Below are 20,489 nucleotides of genomic sequence, written 5' to 3'. Positions count from 1 at the left end.
TTTTTTAAATAACAACTGGAGATATTCTGCTGACCATTTTGTATGTATTCTTCTGTATGTGACTTACATTCTTTATTTAAAATATGGTCAATGAGTTAATAAAATATGTTAATTATGAAGAACTAGGGAATTCATTTTTCATTTAGATTTAATGTGTACAATTGCATACGTGAAAAAAATAAGAGGGAATCAAGGTATTTCCCTCAAATTATCTTTAAAATATACACAGTGGCCCCTGGTAAATGTGTAGAGATTTTAAGGTGACTAGTATGTTCTTCCATTTATTCCAGTTTGAATGAATGTATCTATTCTCTAGACCTTTTTTTTTTTTTTGATAGACAGGATTCAAATGCAGGTTGTATAAAACAACCTTAAAAGAGAATCACTATAGTTTTCACTGTCTGCCTTTCATATGAAACATATCTGAATCCAAGGTCATCCACATCATGAGACTTTGGACACACTCTAGTGAGTTTTAAGAGAAAACTCTAAGGAAAAGGAGGACATTGGATTTTAACATGCTGTGTGTGTGTGTGTGTGTGATTGTTTAAGACCTTCAACTTAAGTTCATTTCGGAAAGGACAGTATCGAGTTATCAATGTAAAGTGGAACAAGGCTGTGTGAATCGTTCATCAGACCTCTAAATACATCAAAAAGTTTTAAAAATGTGCATTTTTTCTATTTTGATTTTGTAAACAACTACATGGAATCTTTATAACTTTAAAAACACAACACAACTTAATGAGACTTACTGTTTTGATTGACCTATTTAACATTCTGCATTGTTTTATTGAAGACTAAGGAATTCAGACTTTGGGATCTTGATGAAGAAAAATTATATGGAAGAATTAGTGCTAGTCAGGATGCTATTGGAAGAGCAAATAGATATTGATTTGTTAGAAACAGCAATTAGGGCGCCTGGGTGGCTCAGATGGTTAAGCATCTGCCTTCGGCTCAGGTCATGATCCCAGGGTCCTGGGATCGAGTCCCACATCGGGCTCCTGGCTCAGCGGGGAGCCTGCTTCTCCCTCTGACCCTCTCCCCTCTCACGCTGTTTCTCTCTCGCTCGCTCTCTAAAAAATAAATAAATAAAAAAATCTTAAAAAAAAAAAAAGAAACAGCAATTAAAACCAAAATTAAATAAGTAAACCCTGCATTTTTGTTTTGTCTATTGTGCCCCCCAAAGAACAGGATTATTTCCAAGTATAATGTGAAAGTGTCCCCAGAGAATTTATTCACTATTAGTTGGAGGGTTTGTGTTAAGGAGTTTGATGTGCAAATAATTGAGAATATTAAGAAATATCCTGTGTATCCAGTGAGAGTGTGTCATTGCATCTGTGAGAGGAGAACATCTTCAAGGTGTCATGCCTTCTCAGAACTCCTTACTCTGGCTTTGATAAAGATTCACAAAGGATACACTTAAAAAAAAAAATCCGTGGCAAATTTTAATCCAAGAATCCAGGGTGAATTTTTATGCTCAAGCTTTGAAGTTAGGCATTTTCTTGGCCATCCTTTCTTATTAATTACCTGTCCTAGGTAAATTTACTTTAAAAATGAGAAAAGTGATCCTATTTCTCTATGGAAATTAAATGGAATATTATAAGTGTAACATATAGATATATATAGGTTGATAGGTTCCAACAATTGTTGAGTTTTACAAGACATAGCTATTAACTTTACAAGGGATTGTGAAATGATTGGATGACAAATGACCAGGTAAAGTCTGAGTTTGAATGATCGGATAACAGGGTATTATTCAATTTGGAAGGAAATTGAAGATGAACTAGATAATCCTCCTTATTTGACAGATGGAGTCATGATGTTACTAATATGTATAGGTAAGTCATGAGCTTTCACAAAGATGACTCTCAACATGAATTGTTTGCTATTGTACAATTATTATTTCATAGGCAACAACACCCATGCAACCAATGTTTCTGAAAAAAGTTTTCAAAGTACTAGAAGCCTGTTCTCTATTTTATCAAGATGGTGTCTGGTTACCTCTACTACCATCTGCACATCTTCACTGGGGTATCCAATATTAACATGTAATATCTCCCCCTTGTCCCTCTGCCTTGACCTCAACTCCTCACTAGAGCTCATGGGCACTTGAAGCCAAAGGTACCTGTGTAGCACCTTTGGGAGAACTTGTGTCTATATTTGTAAAAAATATATTTGAGACCATTATATGCTATAGGGACAGCAATCATATATACCCATAGTTTAATCTTCATGTCTAAGGGATAATCTAGCAGAAATTTTATTCCAGGGTCGTGTGAATTCTCCAACCCGAGGATATTTCTGCTTACCTAAGAAAAAGAAAGAACTGAAAAATGCTTCTGTTACCTAAACATTGGAGGTTCAGCTGATCCCTAAATGATTTCATTTCATTGGCATTCACTTTAATATTTGTCAAATTAAGCAAAAATAAAGCTAACAAAATAATCAAACACCTAAATTTAATATACGTATATATTTTATATATACATATATGTTTAGATGTGTGTGTGTGTGTGTGTGTGTAGTCACAGTAGAAAACAGATAATTGTAAGAAAACAAGGTGGATCTTAAGGAATGGATTTCTTCCTTCACCCTCACTATTTCTTTAAAAGGGAAAGAAAAAATAAAAGAGGAAGAGATAAAGCTTATTTAAAGGCATCATTTCCCACAACATATTGGGATACATCTAAAATTGAGAACAGCCCAGAAACATTGTGCTGATCTTTCCTGGATGAAGACTGAATTTCTGAAGACTAAGGTACAAACACAGTAGAGATACGCTATCATCAAATACACTATACTGAATCTATACAATCGAATAATAATAAAAAAGTATTCTTTATATATAAAATGTTTCCCGGATACCAAAAGATCAAATAAAAATCCCACCCCTCCTGCTGTGTTCCTAAGTATAGTATATGCTCATTTGGGAAATGTTTCACAGCACTTGTCTCAGGGCGATATTTTCTGGCTTACAGGGCTGGGATCAAAGGAACCAGAATCTCCCCTTACTTAGGGAGCCACGGTTTCCTAGAGCACCATACAGCAGATGGATGTGCATGACTGCTGCATACATCAAGCGTATTCTGGTGGAGACCTGGTTATTGACAGCCTTCGCCATGGTTGCCAGAGGCCGCACTTACATTGTAGCTGTCATTCAATCTGGAAGCCAACGGGCATTCTCTCAAAGTCAGCCTGGCCCTACTTTTCTCTTTTTGGTTGGTCTGATATGCTATTATTATCAAAAGAGATTAATTTGTGAAGTCTTAAAATCAGCACTTTTGCTCCTCCAGAAGACCTTGCTATTGTTACTTAGAAATGATGTGAATCATTGGAGATGTGATAAATTTACAAATATTTAGTCCTTAGCCCATAGCAAGGTATATACTGGATTAGAGTGTAAAACGTAGAGCATTCAATAACATATATGGGAAAATCAGAAAGAAAATTTGGATGCCAATTTTCCAACATCATTTCTATTATTTCTCATTAACATAAAATTAGTCATATATTTTGAACAACAGTGTTCCATGGCAACTTGGAATAATATATGCCTTGTATTAAAAAAAGACTAATTAGAAAATGATTCAGAGTGAAAAACTAGTGAGTGACATTCACTCTTCAGTAAATAACTAATATGCAACTTACTTAGTTACAAATCTCCAAATATCTATTCACATAAAAAAGACAAGGAAAATGAAACAAAATCAAAGGTGTCTTGTAGAAATAAGCACCTCTCTGTAGGCACATGAGCTAGAAGGACAAGGTACCAATGGCTCAAGGTGTTTGCCATGTTAGATCAATTTTGAAAGTCTTGATGTTATCAGTACTTGTCAGATGGTGCCCAAAAATGTGCATTTTGAGCTTGGGCCCTTTTCAGAGAGCTTCATATTCCAAAAGAAGACAAATGACCACTGAAATAACCTTTAATATCTGTTCTTTATGGAAGATTTTGTCTTGATTATCAATTAGGAAATAACTATATCTCTAAACTTTACATCAGACTGCCAGTGGGTGCGCCTGATACTAATGCTCTTCACGATGCACCAGAGTGTTTATAATCACATAATATATGGTTCTACTTTAAAAAAAAAAAAGTGGGGGTTGGATCAGGACTTAAGTTTGATTGATAATATTCAATCTTTTCAGAGTGAAAAATATATTAAAGTAACTGCTGTGAGTCACCTAATTATCACCTCCTAATTAGGTGAAATCTGTATGAATCCTCAGGTAAACTTGTGATGAAAAACCCAAGAAACAAGGTTGACTTCAACAGACTTGTGAGGCCTTCCAGTTAATGTTTGATAATAGTGATAAATTTCAACACAGTAACATATTGGATATGCAACTTATGGGTGTCATATATCCTTGCCCCAAAGATACAATATTTTTAAATGGGAGCCTAGGTGGTCTAGACATTAAAAATTTGTGATGATCTTTTAAGACTCTAACAACATTACCTCTATATTCAAAATAATATAAGTATACTAGGACAATTAATGAATACCAAAACCTTTTGTTAAATATAAAATGCATTTCTACCAAAGTGTTTTCAACAACTGAGACCTTGAAGTGTTCCACTAAACAGTGTTGGTAAGAACACAATGTTTTCCTTCCCCTGCATGACATTATGTCTATTATTAAAGAATGTTCTCAAAGAGCAATTTGCAATGTATTTTCAACAGAAACAACCTCAATAAGAATTGTATATATTCAATATTTCAGAAATAGTTACATTCCCTTTCAATGTAATGTGAATCTTCCACAAGGAAATTTTAACCAAAGTCTTCCCAGACTGCAGTAAAAGAAATCTTTTATATACTTTCAAATACTGTGCCTTTTTATTTAAAACAGTGTAAACATAACAACTCAACACCACCAATGATTGGAAAAAGACTGGTTATGTGAACACTAATTTCCTTGAATGCCCCACGAAAATAAGGGTAAATAAAACAGACAAATCTTCAGGAGAAGTTTCAGTTCACCTTAGCAGTGGTAAAAATATTGCTTTATTCCAAATGAACATACAACACAATTTACTGTTCTTTTGGGGGCTTCCTGTGAACTGAAAAGTCTGGGCTTTGTGATTTCAACAATTTATTCTTTCCATATTAACCACAGAAGCCAATGTCTTGGTCCACAAATAGTAGACTTGCTACAAAATAAATAGTAATGAGGATGACGAGAAAGCAAAGGGTAACTGTCAATTTGATAACTGGTTTGTGTAAATCATTTAAGTATGCATGATTCAAAATAAACACACATCCTCAACTTGCCTTGTGATACTGATATCATTAATGAGCCAATAGTTGTTCCTCTCAAAAGTATTCACACCAGAAAATGATCTTGACATTGTCAAGAGTTTTATAGGACCCCGCCATGCAAGTGACCTTGATCTAAGAACTTACTAACTGAACTTTATACTTAATGGATAAATTTAAAGTGAACAGATCTGAGAGGGAAATTTTTTTTTCTGAATATTAAATTCCCTGATGTTTCAGAACAAATTTTAGCAAGCTTAATATGCACACACATGCACACACATACACACAATGAACACATGTGCATACAGCATACCTGTGCTCGAGTGAGCAAGCCCATACCAACGCCCGTTTGTGCGCACACACGCACACATTCATACACACACGCGCACACACACAGGCACACACACACTGAGAAACGCTCCTTTGGAGCCCTTACACGATCTCAAAGAAAAACACTTCTATTCGCATGGTTTTAGTGACACGACATTGTGATTTTTCTCATCTCTTTTTCTATAATAATTTCCTTCACACCTCCCTCTGAGATTCTCTGCCTTCAAATTTCAGAGGGAACTGGCACATGAGAGTAGCTAAGACTGCCCCCGATTACTCCTTCTATCTCCTGTCCTCCCCCTTCCAGAGTCTTTGTGTCATTCTTCAGAAATGAAAGAGAAAACACTACATTGGTTGACATGACATAACCTGTGAGGAGGCTGTCGAGTGAATAGAAATTTAGGGGTTGGGACCAGCAAGCCAAATGCAAGAGCCACTCGCTCACTGGCATGTCCACCCTCAGGATACAGCTTGTCTCTTTGAAACCGGGTAACTGCCAGTGCTTTTTTATGAGGACACTGGTGCGGTGGGGCTGAGGGTCTGAATCACCCACATCTACTAAGAGCCAAAAGAGGCCGGCGTTGGGACTAACTGAAATGGTATTCAGAATTCTACCCAAAAGCTTTAGTGGTAAGCTTTATCCCTCCTGAAACGTTTCTTTCCCTTTAAAAAAATATTTTGTTAAAAAACAGTATGATATGAGGGCGATAGACTATTTGGTTTCTTCTAAGTAGATGCTCTTAAATTAATGCATATAAATAATTTGTATTTAATTTCCTCTCTTTTCCTGTTGAGCAAAGCACAGAATGCACAGATTCCTCCATCTTAAGTCACTTGGTCAATGCAGAGTCTCTTTGTATTTCCTTTCTTAAGACAAACTGTGCCTCGCGTTCTGATTTGGCCGTGGGACTCAGGGGGAGAAAGGCTGTGTTTTCACTTGCACTGTCCTCGGTTTCTACGCTGGCCAGTTCATAGTCCTCTGACCGCCTGGCGTCAGTCAGAATTCGGATCTGCTCCTGGACAGTTTCTAGCAATATTTTCACTTCTTGTTGTTCTGCTATAAGACAATCGCTGACTGGAATACTCACATTGACAATATCAGCAGAGTTTTTGTACCATTTGATGCTTTTGACTTCAGAAATCCCTGGCATTTGCATGCAGGTTTCCTCTAGACCCACTGAAGGGATGATGGGCACGGAACTGGCCCGTGTGGATGAATAGCCCATCAGGTCCTTTTGATCCAAGCTATTAAAATAGGAATTTGTCTCTCTTGAAGGCAGTTGCATATTTATGGATGCATTTTGTTGGGTTTTTAAACCACTGGATGAATACCTGAAAAAGAAACATGGTGTTACAGGTTCTGCTTTCTGCTGTGCTTCCTTAGAGCACTATTCAGTCAACAAAGCATTTCCACATGCACCATCTCACTGAATTCTCACAGCAACCCCATGAGACGGATAATATGCTCCCAGTTAAACAGAGAAGTAAACTGAAGCTCAGAGAGGTGAAGTGACTTGCCCAAGGTCACACAGAAAATAAGTGACAGACTGAGACTCAAACCCAGATCTTCTTACTTGAAGTCCAGGGATCTTTCAACACACCACAGCTGTATAGGCAGGTGGGGTATAGTCTTCCTGACCTCTATCCTAGAATACAAAGTAAATGGGGATTGAGCAGGTAAGTGTGGCCTTTCCATAGTGACAAACAGGAAACCCATAATGGCATTACTCCACTCCATCCATGTGACCACCCTCTCAGCCCGGGTTTAGTCTGTAGACTCGTGGCCACACTACTTGGGGGCGATCAGAAAGCCTGACATGAAGCATCAAGGTGCTATCATCCTGAGTGTTTCTGCTTCACTCTGAGTTTACAGGGACCAAATCCGATTTTCAGTGGCTCTCTACTCTGTAGAAACTGCCTCACTGCCAGATTGCTGAGCCTACAAATGGGATGGAGGCATACAATTCCTCTCCAGGGATGAACATGAAGTGAAGTCCATTGGGCCTCTACCAATATAGCAACTTTCCTCACATAGTTTCTGGAGCCAAGTAAGGTAGTTCGTTGGTGCATGGTAGTAGCTTGTCAAGAATGCTAAGGTACCATCCCAAGTCTTTGGAATATGCCAGGATCTGGCTAGCCCTCTTATTGCCTGTTCAGAGCCAGTGAATTTTCCAGTGCCAGAGAGTAGGGCAGGTATGTTGTGGATTCACAGAAATGTGGTTTGGGGTCCTGAACAGTAGTCCCTATTCTCTCAGTTGTTTGTCCTTAATTTAAATGTTAAATGAAACATTAAAATTTAAGCATAATCTAAACATATCCACCCTCCACAGAATAGGTCTTATTCCCCTTGTCTTGCATTACAATGCAAATAACAGTCATGTTTATAAATGGAAAGAATAATTGCAATGAAGTGTCTTGCATACTAAATAGAAGTCTTTATTGTAAGGACACAATCAGAGCAATTTAGGGGTCTGTCTTTTCACCAGGCAGTGAGAAAAGATGAGGATCAAATTTAGGTGTCTTTGTAGCTCCATCCCCTCTTACTATGCCTAGTACAGAGTTGGCAATCAATAAATCCTGATCAAGGGGATGCATGAATACATGAACAAATCTTCAAGGTAAGTGCTCCCCTTATATCCCAGTTAATGTCCATTTCACACATAATAACAGCTGACATTTGCAAAATGTTTTTTAAAAGCATGCTATGTCTAATTACCTCATTTAATTTTTTAAAAACCTGTGGCTTATTTATTATTATTACCATGTGATGGATGAATAAACTAAATTAAGGAGCACTCAAGTGACTTCCCTCAAATTATACCTTTGGTAAGCAGCAGAGGAACAAGTTAATCCCAAATTGTTTGATTGTGATTCTTCTTATCAAAGCCAGAAATGAGTGGGCATCCTAAGGTGCACTAGAACACCTTTTTAGGGATGTATAATCTTTTTTACAATTATAGACTAATTGCATAGTCATGTACAAGGAAATTCCCTGGGGGATCTTATGCCTTTCACTTATACGTTATATGGTTGAAAATCTGACCATCAGAAAATCTGAAGTTTCTGTTCAATGTCTTAATTTCAACAAGAAAAAAGGGGTCAGATGTCAACCTGTTAGCATCACTAATATGCATGAAGATAGAGGATGTCTGCTTATCGCATTCACCAATGGCACAGAGCCAAGAAATATAATTGGGATAAAATTGTATTCCCCATAGATATCTTCTGGGTGTATCAGTGGCTAGAATTTAACAGGTTGAAATGTGATGGTGACAGGTGCACATTCTTATACCAGCATCTAAATATTCCTTGTAAAACTGTTGGGTAAAGGCATAAGTATCTCAGGGGACTTAGTAAATTGTAGCCTCATGACTACATTGGCATGATGACGAAGTAATCAAAGGCAATTCAAACCAAACATGGGGCAGTCTTCTGAATTACGGACTTGGGTGAGAAAGAGGAATTGCAATTAGCTTATGTGTCATCTTGCAAGTCAGGTATGGGACACATGGCTGGCAATAACTGAAATCTAGAATGTTACTGGAACATGGAGAGGACTTCAAACAATTAGAACTCTCCAAAAATGTGATTTTGTTTTATATCAGACATGATTTTAAGTCCCAATGCCATTACAAGCTCTGGAATCTTAGACAAATGGCAGCCTCACTTATATTTTTTTGTTAATTAAAACAGGTGGGAATACTGACCTAGGGGAATTCCTCTGGGGACTAACCTAAGTAATGTCTCTGTGCTATTCAACCAGAGTCCTCTCTTCCTTCTCAGAGTGAAAGGTCCCAGACTGGTATTTGAGTAGAAGCTACATACTACTCTCCAGAAGTTTAAGCGAGAGCTAAATTTCTAATGTGGTTCTGGATTAGAAGATACTTCAGAGTTCTGTGTCCCTTAAGAGTCACTGACTCTTTCACAAGTTTGATCCATAGCTTGTCATTCAGTGACTATAAAATACCAGTTTGAGCTGCCCTTCCTCTGATCTCTCACCAAAGAAATCACAAGTGCATTTCATCTGTAACTAGGGGAGTCAAAGCATCCTTTTAAAGATGAGAAATTCCAACAGTAGTCACTTGGTTTGGTTCCCAGGGATTCGGCCAAGGAATTTGTGTTTCTGCAGGGGACTCCGAGCCTCAGTTCCTGGTGTGCATGGCCTTGAAATCAACTGACTAAATTGAAGAGATCCACTTTTCCCTCCAAAGCCATACACTTAGCTATTCCATTTATATGTCATCATCCATGAATGTGATTTTCTTCACATTTCTTTCCTGGCTTAGTGGTTCATTTAGTCAGAAAGGCCAGTATTCAATCTTGGTCCTTTTACATGGGATATGCCACCTTAGGTTAGCCATTTAAACTCTGCTATTCTTAGTATGTTCATTTTTAAACTTCTTAAAGGATCACTTGTCTGTAAAGTTGCTAGCTAAGTGAGGTAGGTATTCAGTTTGGATCCCTTCTACTTTGGATCCCTTCTACTTTGAAGGTGGCCATCTACTTCTGTGATTCCATTTCTTTCTGTCTAGCATATGAAGAGATGAGTTTGATTTGCCTGACAGAACCTAGTTCAGAGCTCTGTAAGCCATTGCCATGATGGTCCCAGGTCTATCATTTGGGGGTAAATCTCCTGAAGAATCTCCTCTTCATCTCATTCCTTCATCAGACCTCCCTATGATATGTGCTGGGTTCAAGCTGGGCTGACGTAAGTGCCAAGAAGAGAAGTCCTATACACCAGGAGCCTAACTAGCAGACAGCGCCCACATGCTTGATAAACAAGCAGCAGATGGCTGATAGCTCTCGTAAATTCATTCACTCCCCCTTGGGGCTAGGGCCAGATTTGAAGAGGGCCTTTAGCTGTGAAATTCTATTACCAATCCCATTTCCAGTCTGGAGAGATGGTCAGTCCCCCAGGAGTGGAAAATAGCTGTTTTTAAGAACTGAGAATGAGATTGCTCCCTGAGATTCATCGTGCTGAGCACACAGTGACTTAGAGTCACCATTTATCAACATCGGGTGCATATCACACACAGGAAAATACACGTGGCCAGCCAGTTGGAGAGAATATTCCAAACCCAATGATGGTTGAACCAAAACAAAACTACCACTATGCAGACAATAAGTGTAAGTCTCCCAGGAGGTAAAAGACAAAGCAGTGCCTGAACATGCATGGAAATCTCTGAGCCTCTGAAGATTCATGTATGTAGGGTTCAAGCCTATGCCTGGCACAGGCTCAGAGCATCCTTAACATATGGGATGAGAGCCATAACAGTACCCAATGAAAAGAAAGACAGCATGGGCTGGGTTCTCTCTCCACCCACAAAATCTCCGAACTTGATTTCCCTTCACTCGTTCTCACCCGTATATATATTCCTAAGTAACAGACATTATTAGTGATTTAAGAATCATTATCCGTGCTTAGCGATTTAAGAAGAAAAGAAATGATGAAACATGATTAATTATAATTAGAGGCTAAATGCAAGCCCCTTTTCTAGATATAAGGCAAAGAAATATGCAAACTGCTTCTTGACTTGCATTATACATTTTGGACAACCTGGTTGTTATGTTGAATTTACAAACTGTCACCCCAGATCTGTACCAAAAGTATTTTACAGCCCATTTGGAATTGCTTCAAAATTACAAATTTCTTTCTGAAGAAATCTGTTGCTGAGTTTTGTCAGACAGGGCATTGCTGTATGTATAACTTGCCAAGAAGAAAAGGAAAAGGTAAGGCTCTGTGATAGATGTCTCCCAACTGCTTTGGCTCTCAGTTTGATATAGACAGTCTGGAAAGATCAGCCAGGCCAAAGCAGCATAGAAACCTGGACTGCCTTATCCAGAGTGATAAAAAACAGATGCAACAAGAACCTGGCTTGAGTGAGAGAACGGATTCCTGAAATTTCTGGAATAAACCCTGATTGCATTGCTCTTGAAATCAATAGCTCTCTAATAGTTCCTGTGACAATAAATGCCAGACTAGTTTTCTGCTTACTATGTGTCAGTTACAAGCCCTTTACACATGTAATTTTTTTTTTAATCTGCCCAACAACCCTTAGGAAGGTGGTATTATTTTGCCCAATTTATACATGAGAAAACTTAAGTTCAAAAGATAAAATTTTTTTCAAAGATGAGATTTAAACTCCAGTCATTTTAAGGAAGGGCTACCATGTCTGACTGGGTGATTTATGCCAATTAGGTGAATGGGGGCTAAAATTCATCCTACTCCACTCACCATGCCATGAGCCCTTGAGGGTCTGCAACCACTTGGAGGAAAGGGCACCTTTTGCACTGCAAGAATGAACAGCAGCCCTAGGGTGTCCAAAGCCCATCTTTCCACACCTACACTACAAATGAACCTAGAGATCTGAGTTCAGCAAGTTGTACTTTGACAATATGCTGTCAACATTGACTGAGACACGTTCAAGAACACTCTGGGCAGAAGCAGATACTATATATAAATACATTACAGATTACTGTTGAGGGTATTGCCCACAATATTGATTAGATAATTGAGTAATTGTTTTTCAAACCTAAGAATGAAGGAACACGTTAGTCCTCCTAAGAAATCTCTTTTTCTTTTAAATCAAAGACAAATCCCCAGTTGTTTTAGCAACTATGTAATATACTGCCTAGATAGCTATACACTTAACTTGCTCCCTAGTGTTATATTTCCGTCTCACATTTCCCTAATATCTGTTTTCATTGTACCTATTCTTTTTAGTTTATCTTTTGTGGAACAAAGATAGAAGTAAGCATAAATAGACTATTAATGACAAAAATCAATGAAGAAAACCCCAAAGAACATAATAACTCAATTGAAAGTTTGAACATTCATGACACCCTCCCTAAATTCCATTGCTTTTAAGACCTACCCTTGCCGAGGTATCATATCCTGGTCTGGGATCCTTGATTCCTCAAGTTGCTGATACGCTGGTCCCACGATGCCACCCAGCCTACTTCTGGGCGAGGGGGGTGTTCTCCTGAAGGCATTCCTATGGAGCATACCACTCCTTTGCCCTGGGCTGCAGCAAGAGGAGAGACTCCTGCTGGGATGAAAGAAAACCAACATATTGATCCTAGAACGAACCTTGTATGTGGCTGCTCAAACTTTTCAAACACTGCCTTTTCACTCCAGATACTCAAAGTTCTAGATTAGGCTCTCCATCCATGACGGTAGAATATCTGCTAGGAGGAGACCAGAAGTTGCTGAATCCATTCACCCTTGCAGGAACTGAGACAAAGAGAAGTTCCCATGTTCCTGGCTTTCTAGTTTGGAGCACAATGGACTAAAAAAATCACAGGTTTCCAGCCAAAATAAGAGGTGGGCTTAAGGAATTCTCAAGCTCCTGATTCTCAGCCACCCTCATTATCCAGGATAGAGTAGCTATCTCTCTAATAAAAATAAAACTGGCTTTGTTATTAGATACTGACAAAAACTAAACACAGGAACTCCGAAGGGATTCACTGGCAAAAGTTCACTTGTGTTAGTGGTAGAATAAATAAACCTCATTTGAGTTGGCATTCTCTCCTTAACATATGTGCTAAATTCCAAGTTTACTACCTCAGATTTTCATCAATCTTGCGAAACTAAATTGGTTTTCTTTTGAATTTGCTTTTAATAAACATCTGATTATATATTTTCCTTGACTCATACACCCCAACACCTAAATAACCATGTTTTCAGATGCCATCACAGGGCAAAAGGCATACATGGGATATATCTTAGGTGAGATTGAGATTCCTACATAGATCATGCTAAGCAAAAGAGCTAGACTCTTTATAAAAATCAATTGCTAATTTGACTTGTTACCTATTCCATACCCATTTCCATCTCTACCCCACTGAATGTACCCTACAGCCATGGGGACTGGTAAGGAGAACTCTGTTCCTATGTAGACATTCCATGCGATGCCAGTTTATGTGGTCAAACTTGTTCTGCAGTGTTCAGATAACAAGCGAAGTTAGAATCTTTTGCTGCATTCTCATTTAACTCTAAAAATACCAATAAAGCCATATGGAGAAAGGTGAAAATCATTTTCAAAATTTCAGCAAACCTATCAAGTTCTAAAGGGACCAGTTTCCCAAAGTAATTTTACCCATGTCACTACATTAATTGGAGTTCTGGAACTTTCTCTCCCAACATTACTGTTATTTCTACTTAGTAGATACAAAACAAAACATCTCATATATTTAAGATCAGAGTTTGAGAAGCTGACATTTGAGAGCCAGGAGACACTTTCTTGGTTTTGGCAAAGTGAATGATCAAACTTTACCTTCTTCAAGCCAACATTAACTTCTCGAGTTTGTACAAACACTAGGTCATACCTTGCAACGTATTATACCTTCATTCTTTATCATAATATTTCTTGTATGTTGACAACATGGGACTGCTAGTTAGGTCACCGAGGCCACAAGTTTAAAGAGTTCCAATAGCTCTTTTTTCCCTTCCCTTCTAGCACCTATCTGTATTATCCAGGAGCTATTATGGCATCTGTGGGGGTACTCAGGCTTTGGTCCTAGAATTAGCTGCATCTGAGGGTGCATCTCAGGTCTGTACATTACTAGCAGCATGATACTGGGGGAAATATTTCTACCAGTCAGAGTCCTGAAGGGAAAGAGTTGGTACTCTAATTTGGGTCATTGGGGAGATTTTACTATTTACAAAGGTGTCTTCAGTGTTTAAGGGGGGGAGAGGAAAGGCCAACATAGGGCACTACTGTATGTCAGGCCAGGTAACAAGGGGAGGCTGTTTATATCACTGTAACTGAAGGGACAAGGGGAGGAGGAAACTATCAGAATGAAGAGGGAAGGGGAGTGGTAAGGAAAGGACCACCTGGCAGGCACTGTGGCCCCCGGGAAGAGGGACAAGGGATGTAGCTGAGGTGAGCAGGGAGGGAGGGCACAGAAAGACCAGGACTTCAGTCTCCACCCATCCTCCCATCTTCTGCCTGTGTTCTGTATTGACAGCAGACAAGAGAGCCTGCGGCTCTTTCAGTGCACAGGACAAGGCAGAAAAAGGTAAAAACTAATTATGGGTCAGAGAGGTGCCAAAGGAAGGTATTAGCATCATGCTTCAGTATCTTCATAGGACTGCAGTAGGACTAAAAGAGAGATTATGCATGGAGCCGGGCAGGGAGTAGGGGCTCAGTGCAATGAGCTCCCCTGACTCCTTCTCTTCACCTGACAACTCGGGGGCTTATGGTAATCACCGAAAATCCTGGTCTTATTTCATTCAAAAACCCCACATATGTGCTGTCTATAAGAGAGTTATATTGCTAAAATGTAATGTAATAGGTATGACATAACATAATAGATTTTTCTTTAAAAAGCAAGAGGATTCTTTTCCCTTTGAACTAAACATGAGAAATAATGGCTTTGAATTAATAGCTTTGTTATAATGAGTTATCCAAATAAGTCATGTTTGCAGTGCACAAAAAAGAAATTAATTATTCATGGCTAGCCAAACTGTCACAAAAACAAAGTCTTCCACTATGAACTAGTGACCCATCTTCAAAAACAGTTCTACACCTATTGATCAATCAACTATTCAAGCCTTCTAACCCAGTGGCATTCGGGAAGTTATAGAGCAGTTTGCAGGATGTATAAATCAGTGACCAGGTTATCAATCATGAAAACGTTTAAGTCTACTGCATGTTTTACAAAACAAAAGCTATGATATATTAAACTATAATTTACAAAGTTCTAAAAGCGCTTTATAAATCAACCCTTGCCTATCTATCAGGACACAATGTATGCCAACAAATACTGCAATGTCATTGAACCAAACAAAAAGGAAGATCTCTTAAAAATGTCCTTATTTGATTTGTGAGTGGTTCCTAGAAACATAGTAGAAGCCAAGTTTAAGAAGGGGGTATGTCAACAGACAAGGAATAAGGTCAGGTATTTGCAGCTCAAATACATTAGAAACTGTAATTCTTTTTTATTTCAACTTTAAAACATTGATGGCATAATATAGTCCTAGAATAATATTATACATAATTATTTTACTCGACTGGATGGGACACCACTTCAACATGTGTTATAATCCGCAGGAGAAAATGTTGTTTTGGAGAAAATATCCACCTTATAAAAGGCTGGTAATTTTGGACTTATTTCCCTAATTAAAGAACTTCCATTAGATCTAGTGAACTAAAATGCTCTTTTAACAAGAAACTCTCTGTAAATGCCTCAAATGATATCACCCAAAACTTGTAGTTAATAAATAAAGCAATAATCCAACAGCCAAATATATTTCAATTCCAAGTTGAAAATATTTAAACCATTAAAAAAAAAGCAACCAAAAAACTTAGCAAACCTTTGGTATCTCAGTCTCTACTCACGTAGAATGAGAAAAAAAAAATCACCATCCAATAATGAGGATTAGTATACAGAGAACCTCCCAGTAAATGTGGCCAGCATCAGGAAAATCCTTTTTTAGGGGACTCACTGAGAGTCAAGGAAGAAGATCGTTTCCTTGCATAATGCATGTTTCTGTCATGGAGGTTTTCAAAACATTGCCTAGATATGTGAAAACCAAGGGTCAACAATATTTATCTATTATTGTTGGGGGCAACTGGCTGTTTTTTCAAGGTTTTTTTTTTTTTTTTAAATATAGTTGACATGCAATGTTATATTTGTTTCAGAGATACAACATAATGATTCTACAATTCTATACATGACTTGATGCTCACCATGATAAGTGACAACTACTATTTTGTACCTTCTTTTTTGAAATTTTAATCTTTTCATATGTATATATTTAATTAGCAATAATCGCGCCTCGGATAAACCTCATTGGCTACGATACTGCCACTGCGCAAAGCTCATATGTATATATTTAATTTTAAAATACTGTACTTCTCACTAAGAAAAGGATACTTAAATCACTGCACAACTTCCACAAAGACTGAGGCTATTACATTCAGATGCACATAAACATAACATCAGTCCCAAACTTTGGCACTTGGTTTAGGACAAAGACTGCATCTTCGGACTTTGAGATTTTTGTATATGAAATGCAGCACGTGACTAGAAGATGCTAAAAAACTTGCTTGGCCTCCGAATGTTATGGTATTTATAAGATAATCTTGTGTTTGGTTTTCTACCCCAAAGAACCAATTTCTGTGGTCAGCTTGCAAAAGAGTGCCACCCCATTAATAACAGATTTTATAATCCCAAGGAGAACACCTGCCAAGCTTCCTCCCCCTGAAAAGTTTTCTTTGTGTAAGAACCATGTTGGAAGACCTGGAGTGTGTCACATCAGCTGCCTAGGGAAGAATTAGTCATTAAATTTGCAGACGGTGATAAGGCAGGCTAGGAAATCATGTTTTTAATAGTTTTTCAGAATGCAATTGTTTCATTCACTGGTCTGTGTCTGCAGCTTTGATGGGTGTTGTTAATAGTTCCTTCAGGCTTCTTACAGGGGCATGGCTGCCTGCTGTCAGCTTTGGTTTACTGGCTGTCAGCTGCTTGAGCATCCACTCCACGGAGAACTAAGGGGAAGCAAGAACAATCATCTCTCCTGAATCAGGTTGCCATTTGTTGGCCTGTGTTGTCCAGCGTCAGACATAGTGTGAACGTGCCCATCCCCACCGTGAGTAGCTACCTGTACCTGTGGTGTTTGACAGACTGGCTTCCTCTGTCAGGAGAAGGGACCTCTGGGAATGACTGGGGGCCAGCAAAACTTGACTCCATCATTTTCTCCAATGCAGTCACAGGATGCCTTTCCGCCTTTGAATACTGTGGGAAACCACATGCACAGAGTTGAGCTGGAGGATAAATTATGAGAGGAGGGCCTATAACACCATAGCTAGATATTGAGAAGTTACTGAACTTGCCCGTAATTTGTCCACTGGGCACCTGATCAGGAGAATGACAGAGACATCATTGGCATCCCATTTCTCACACACTGAGTACGGTCTCCATCCTCCCTCCAAACTCTGCTTAGATAAGGTCCATCCAGGAGGGTTCTCCACTTTAGAATGTAAAGTATGTCTTCTCATTTCAATTTACACCCATGGCACATTGTGCCTGACAGGCAAAAGCACAAGTATTTTTTATTCGATATACATTTTGTACACGCAAGAATTAATTAGTAGCTGGACTACAAATAATAGGGATTCAATAAATAGTGATTGAACGAACTTTGGAACATTCTCAGAATTATGAGGATATTGATTCAGAGTACCTGCCCTCGGCACTCCACCATTCTCCTCCTTCAGCCTTTGCCAAGTAGTTACTGGGCTTAATAAGAGAAATTTGTGAGCATTTCACTCTTTATAGCTAGTAAGCTGTCGTTTCACCTTTGACTATGATATCTTATAAGGCTCAGGAGCTTTTGGGGAAACCTATAGAGATGACACATTAAGAAAAACTTTGCCCCAAGGGAAATATCATATGGTATCTCAACCAGGCAGCAAGCTGTCGACTTTAATACTCCTGGGACACATAGCTCTTGAACAGGCAACAAGGGCTAGCAGGTTTCTCTTCCAGAAACTCCAGATAAAAACTATCCTGACAAATGACAATTTTAGAATGCTAACCAATCCAGAGAAAATTTCGAAATCTGGATATTCATATCTAATGTATGAACAAGAATTTTACAGAACAATGAAGACAGATATGCAATATACATATGGAAAAGTGTACAACTGCATTCATTGTAAAGGGATAAAAATCAGAATAGAGAAAATTAAATTTCAATAAGATCTAGTAAAGGTACAGATTCAAGAAAATTAGGGTTGGTACTAATATGTTGGGGTACAAATTGCCAATATGTTCCAAAATGTTAAATATACACACTCTTTGATCCAGAATGTTACTTCTAGGACTTCCCATCATTAATATGATTGTAAAAATTCAAAATAATATCATCACTAGAGTATACCAGTGGTACAGTTTTTAATAACAAAAAAAAAAATAAATATAAAACACAAACAACTGGACACAATAGAAATATCCACAAATGAAAACTACACAACCATTGAAAAGAATAAAATCAAGGTACAAAAAAAAAGTATGCATAATATGAATCCATTTGCATAAATAAGGAAAATGAAGTGAACAGATATACATATATTCCAAGTGTGTATATGTGTATATACATATATTTAGTTTTATGTATACATATACACACACATATATAGATTTTGTATGTACATGTACATATATATTTCTATGTGTGCATTTGTGTATCTGTGTGTTTCCCATGCAACAACACAGGATGCAGATGAAAAAAAAACCAAAACAACTATTAACTGGATGTTATCCTTGGGGAAAAGTGTATCAGTGGATATGGGTTACTGAGATTAGGCAAAATGTCAAGGTTATGTAACTAACCTTAAGATTTCAATCTCTACTGTTTTCTTCTTAAGTACTTCCAAAATAAACCACATAGGGGCAGTCATAACCATGTCTTGAAACACTATCTCAATTCTACAAAATGGACTCACATAAGCAGGTCAGACTTTTTGCAAAATGGAGTAAATTGACACAGAAAAAAAGATGATATGGAGATAATTTGGAAAAGGTGGCTATTTTCAATAATCCAAAATTACAAAGATCCAAAAAATGATGTAAATACCTTCATGTGTGCTTTTTTATTGACTAATTAAGGTTAATTATTACTAACCATCCATGGGAAAAGTGCAATGAATAGACATGTCACTGGAATATAACCAACATTCTGACTTTCTATCTGACCTTCAGGTTCTATAAGACCAACTAAGTGTTTGTTTGTTTGTTTTTTAATCCCAATTTTTAATAAATTGGTTTAGAAGACAAACTTGGATGCCTGGAATATTCAGCTACAGAAATAAGTGAGATGATCTGGAGACATCTGTGCCAAATGGGAGGCGGTAAGTCTCTGCTCCTGCAGAGGTCTATGGGGGCAACATCAGCCAAGTGTTTCTACAGCATCTAGATTTTCTAGAGAAAATCTCTGCTGCTTTTTTGGGGGGGGATACCAATCAGTTTTTATTTTTATTTTATTTTAATTCTAGTGTAGTTAAAATACAGTGTTATATTAGTTTCAGGTGTGCAATATAGTGATCCAATAGTTCCATGCATCAAGATAAGTGTGCTCTTAATCCCCATCACCTGTTTCATCTATCCCCCTTACCACCGCCCCTTTAGTAACCATTGTTTGTTCTCTATAGTTAAGTCTGATTTTTGGTTTGTCTTTTTTCTTTGTTCATTTGTTTTCTTTCCTAAATTCCACATATGAGTTAAATCATATGGTATTTGTCTTCCTCTGACTTATTTCACTTAGCATTATACTCTCTAGCTCCATCCATGTTGCAAATAGCAAGAGTTAATTCTGCTTTATGACTGAATAATATTCCTATATGTTTGGGTATATACACACACACACACACACACACATCCCGTATCTTCTTTATCCACTCATCTATCAATGGATGCTTGGGCTGCTTGCATAATTTGGTTATTGTAAATAATGCTGCAATAAACCTCTGCGGTGCATATAGCCTTTGCTTTGAATGAGACTTTTGATCCTGAAAGCTAAAAGGTTTTGTTAAAAATCCTGGATTAAAGTTTTGAATAGAATCAACCTGATTATGTTCTGCTTATTCATAGTGTCTATAATAGATACTATGTTCTAAATCTTTTCTTTCAAATGCTTGCATTGTTGTTATACAGTTGCTTCCGATTGTACTATTTTGGTCAATTAACACAAATTTATTCTCAAAATTTATTATTTTGGATTCTTCTTCTCTCTCACTGACTTTATGAGAATCATTTTCATTTCAGTGGCTGCATTTAACATGCGATTCAGGTTTAAGTTGCTGTACTCCTATCCAGGGTTGGTTGGAATTCTCAGGAGAACCCAAAGATGAAACAAACAAAAGACGCTAGTGGATTTTAAAGCCCTTG

General features: G+C 37.8%; 1 protein-coding gene and 1 non-coding gene across 5 annotated transcripts in view; both read right to left on the bottom strand.

Moving 5' to 3' along the window:
* Positions 1-4,837: 4,837 nt before the first annotated feature.
* NRG3 (neuregulin 3) overlaps positions 4,838-20,489 on the bottom strand; it is a 1,020,119-nt gene continuing 1,004,467 nt past the window's right edge. For 2 of the 4 annotated variants that reach the window (XM_045878223.1, XM_045878225.1), the window contains exons 7-9: positions 17,209-17,336; positions 12,470-12,640; positions 4,838-6,926 (exon numbers count right to left, since the gene is read on the bottom strand). In XM_045878223.1, the coding sequence (XP_045734179.1) occupies positions 6,425-6,926; positions 12,470-12,640; positions 17,209-17,336 (801 nt within the window). In that variant the 3' untranslated portion in view covers positions 4,838-6,424. Of the gene's footprint in view, positions 6,927-7,168; positions 7,241-12,469; positions 12,644-17,208; positions 17,337-20,489 lie in introns of all 4 variants that reach the window. The other 2 variants (XM_045878222.2, XM_045878224.1) reach the window with 2 other exon arrangements.
* On the bottom strand, positions 16,285-16,421 carry LOC123847149 (U4 spliceosomal RNA). The gene has a single exon (XR_006791418.1). It is a non-coding gene; the product is annotated as a U4 spliceosomal RNA (small nuclear RNA).

The sequence above is a fragment of the Mirounga angustirostris genome, unplaced genomic scaffold (genome assembly GCF_029215605.1).
Source record: "Mirounga angustirostris isolate CCGP_5_RB_7025 unplaced genomic scaffold, mMirAng1.0.hap1 SCAF_6, whole genome shotgun sequence".
Lineage (NCBI taxonomy): Eukaryota > Metazoa > Chordata > Mammalia > Carnivora > Phocidae > Mirounga > Mirounga angustirostris.
This window is presented reverse-complemented; position numbering and strand designations above follow the sequence as displayed.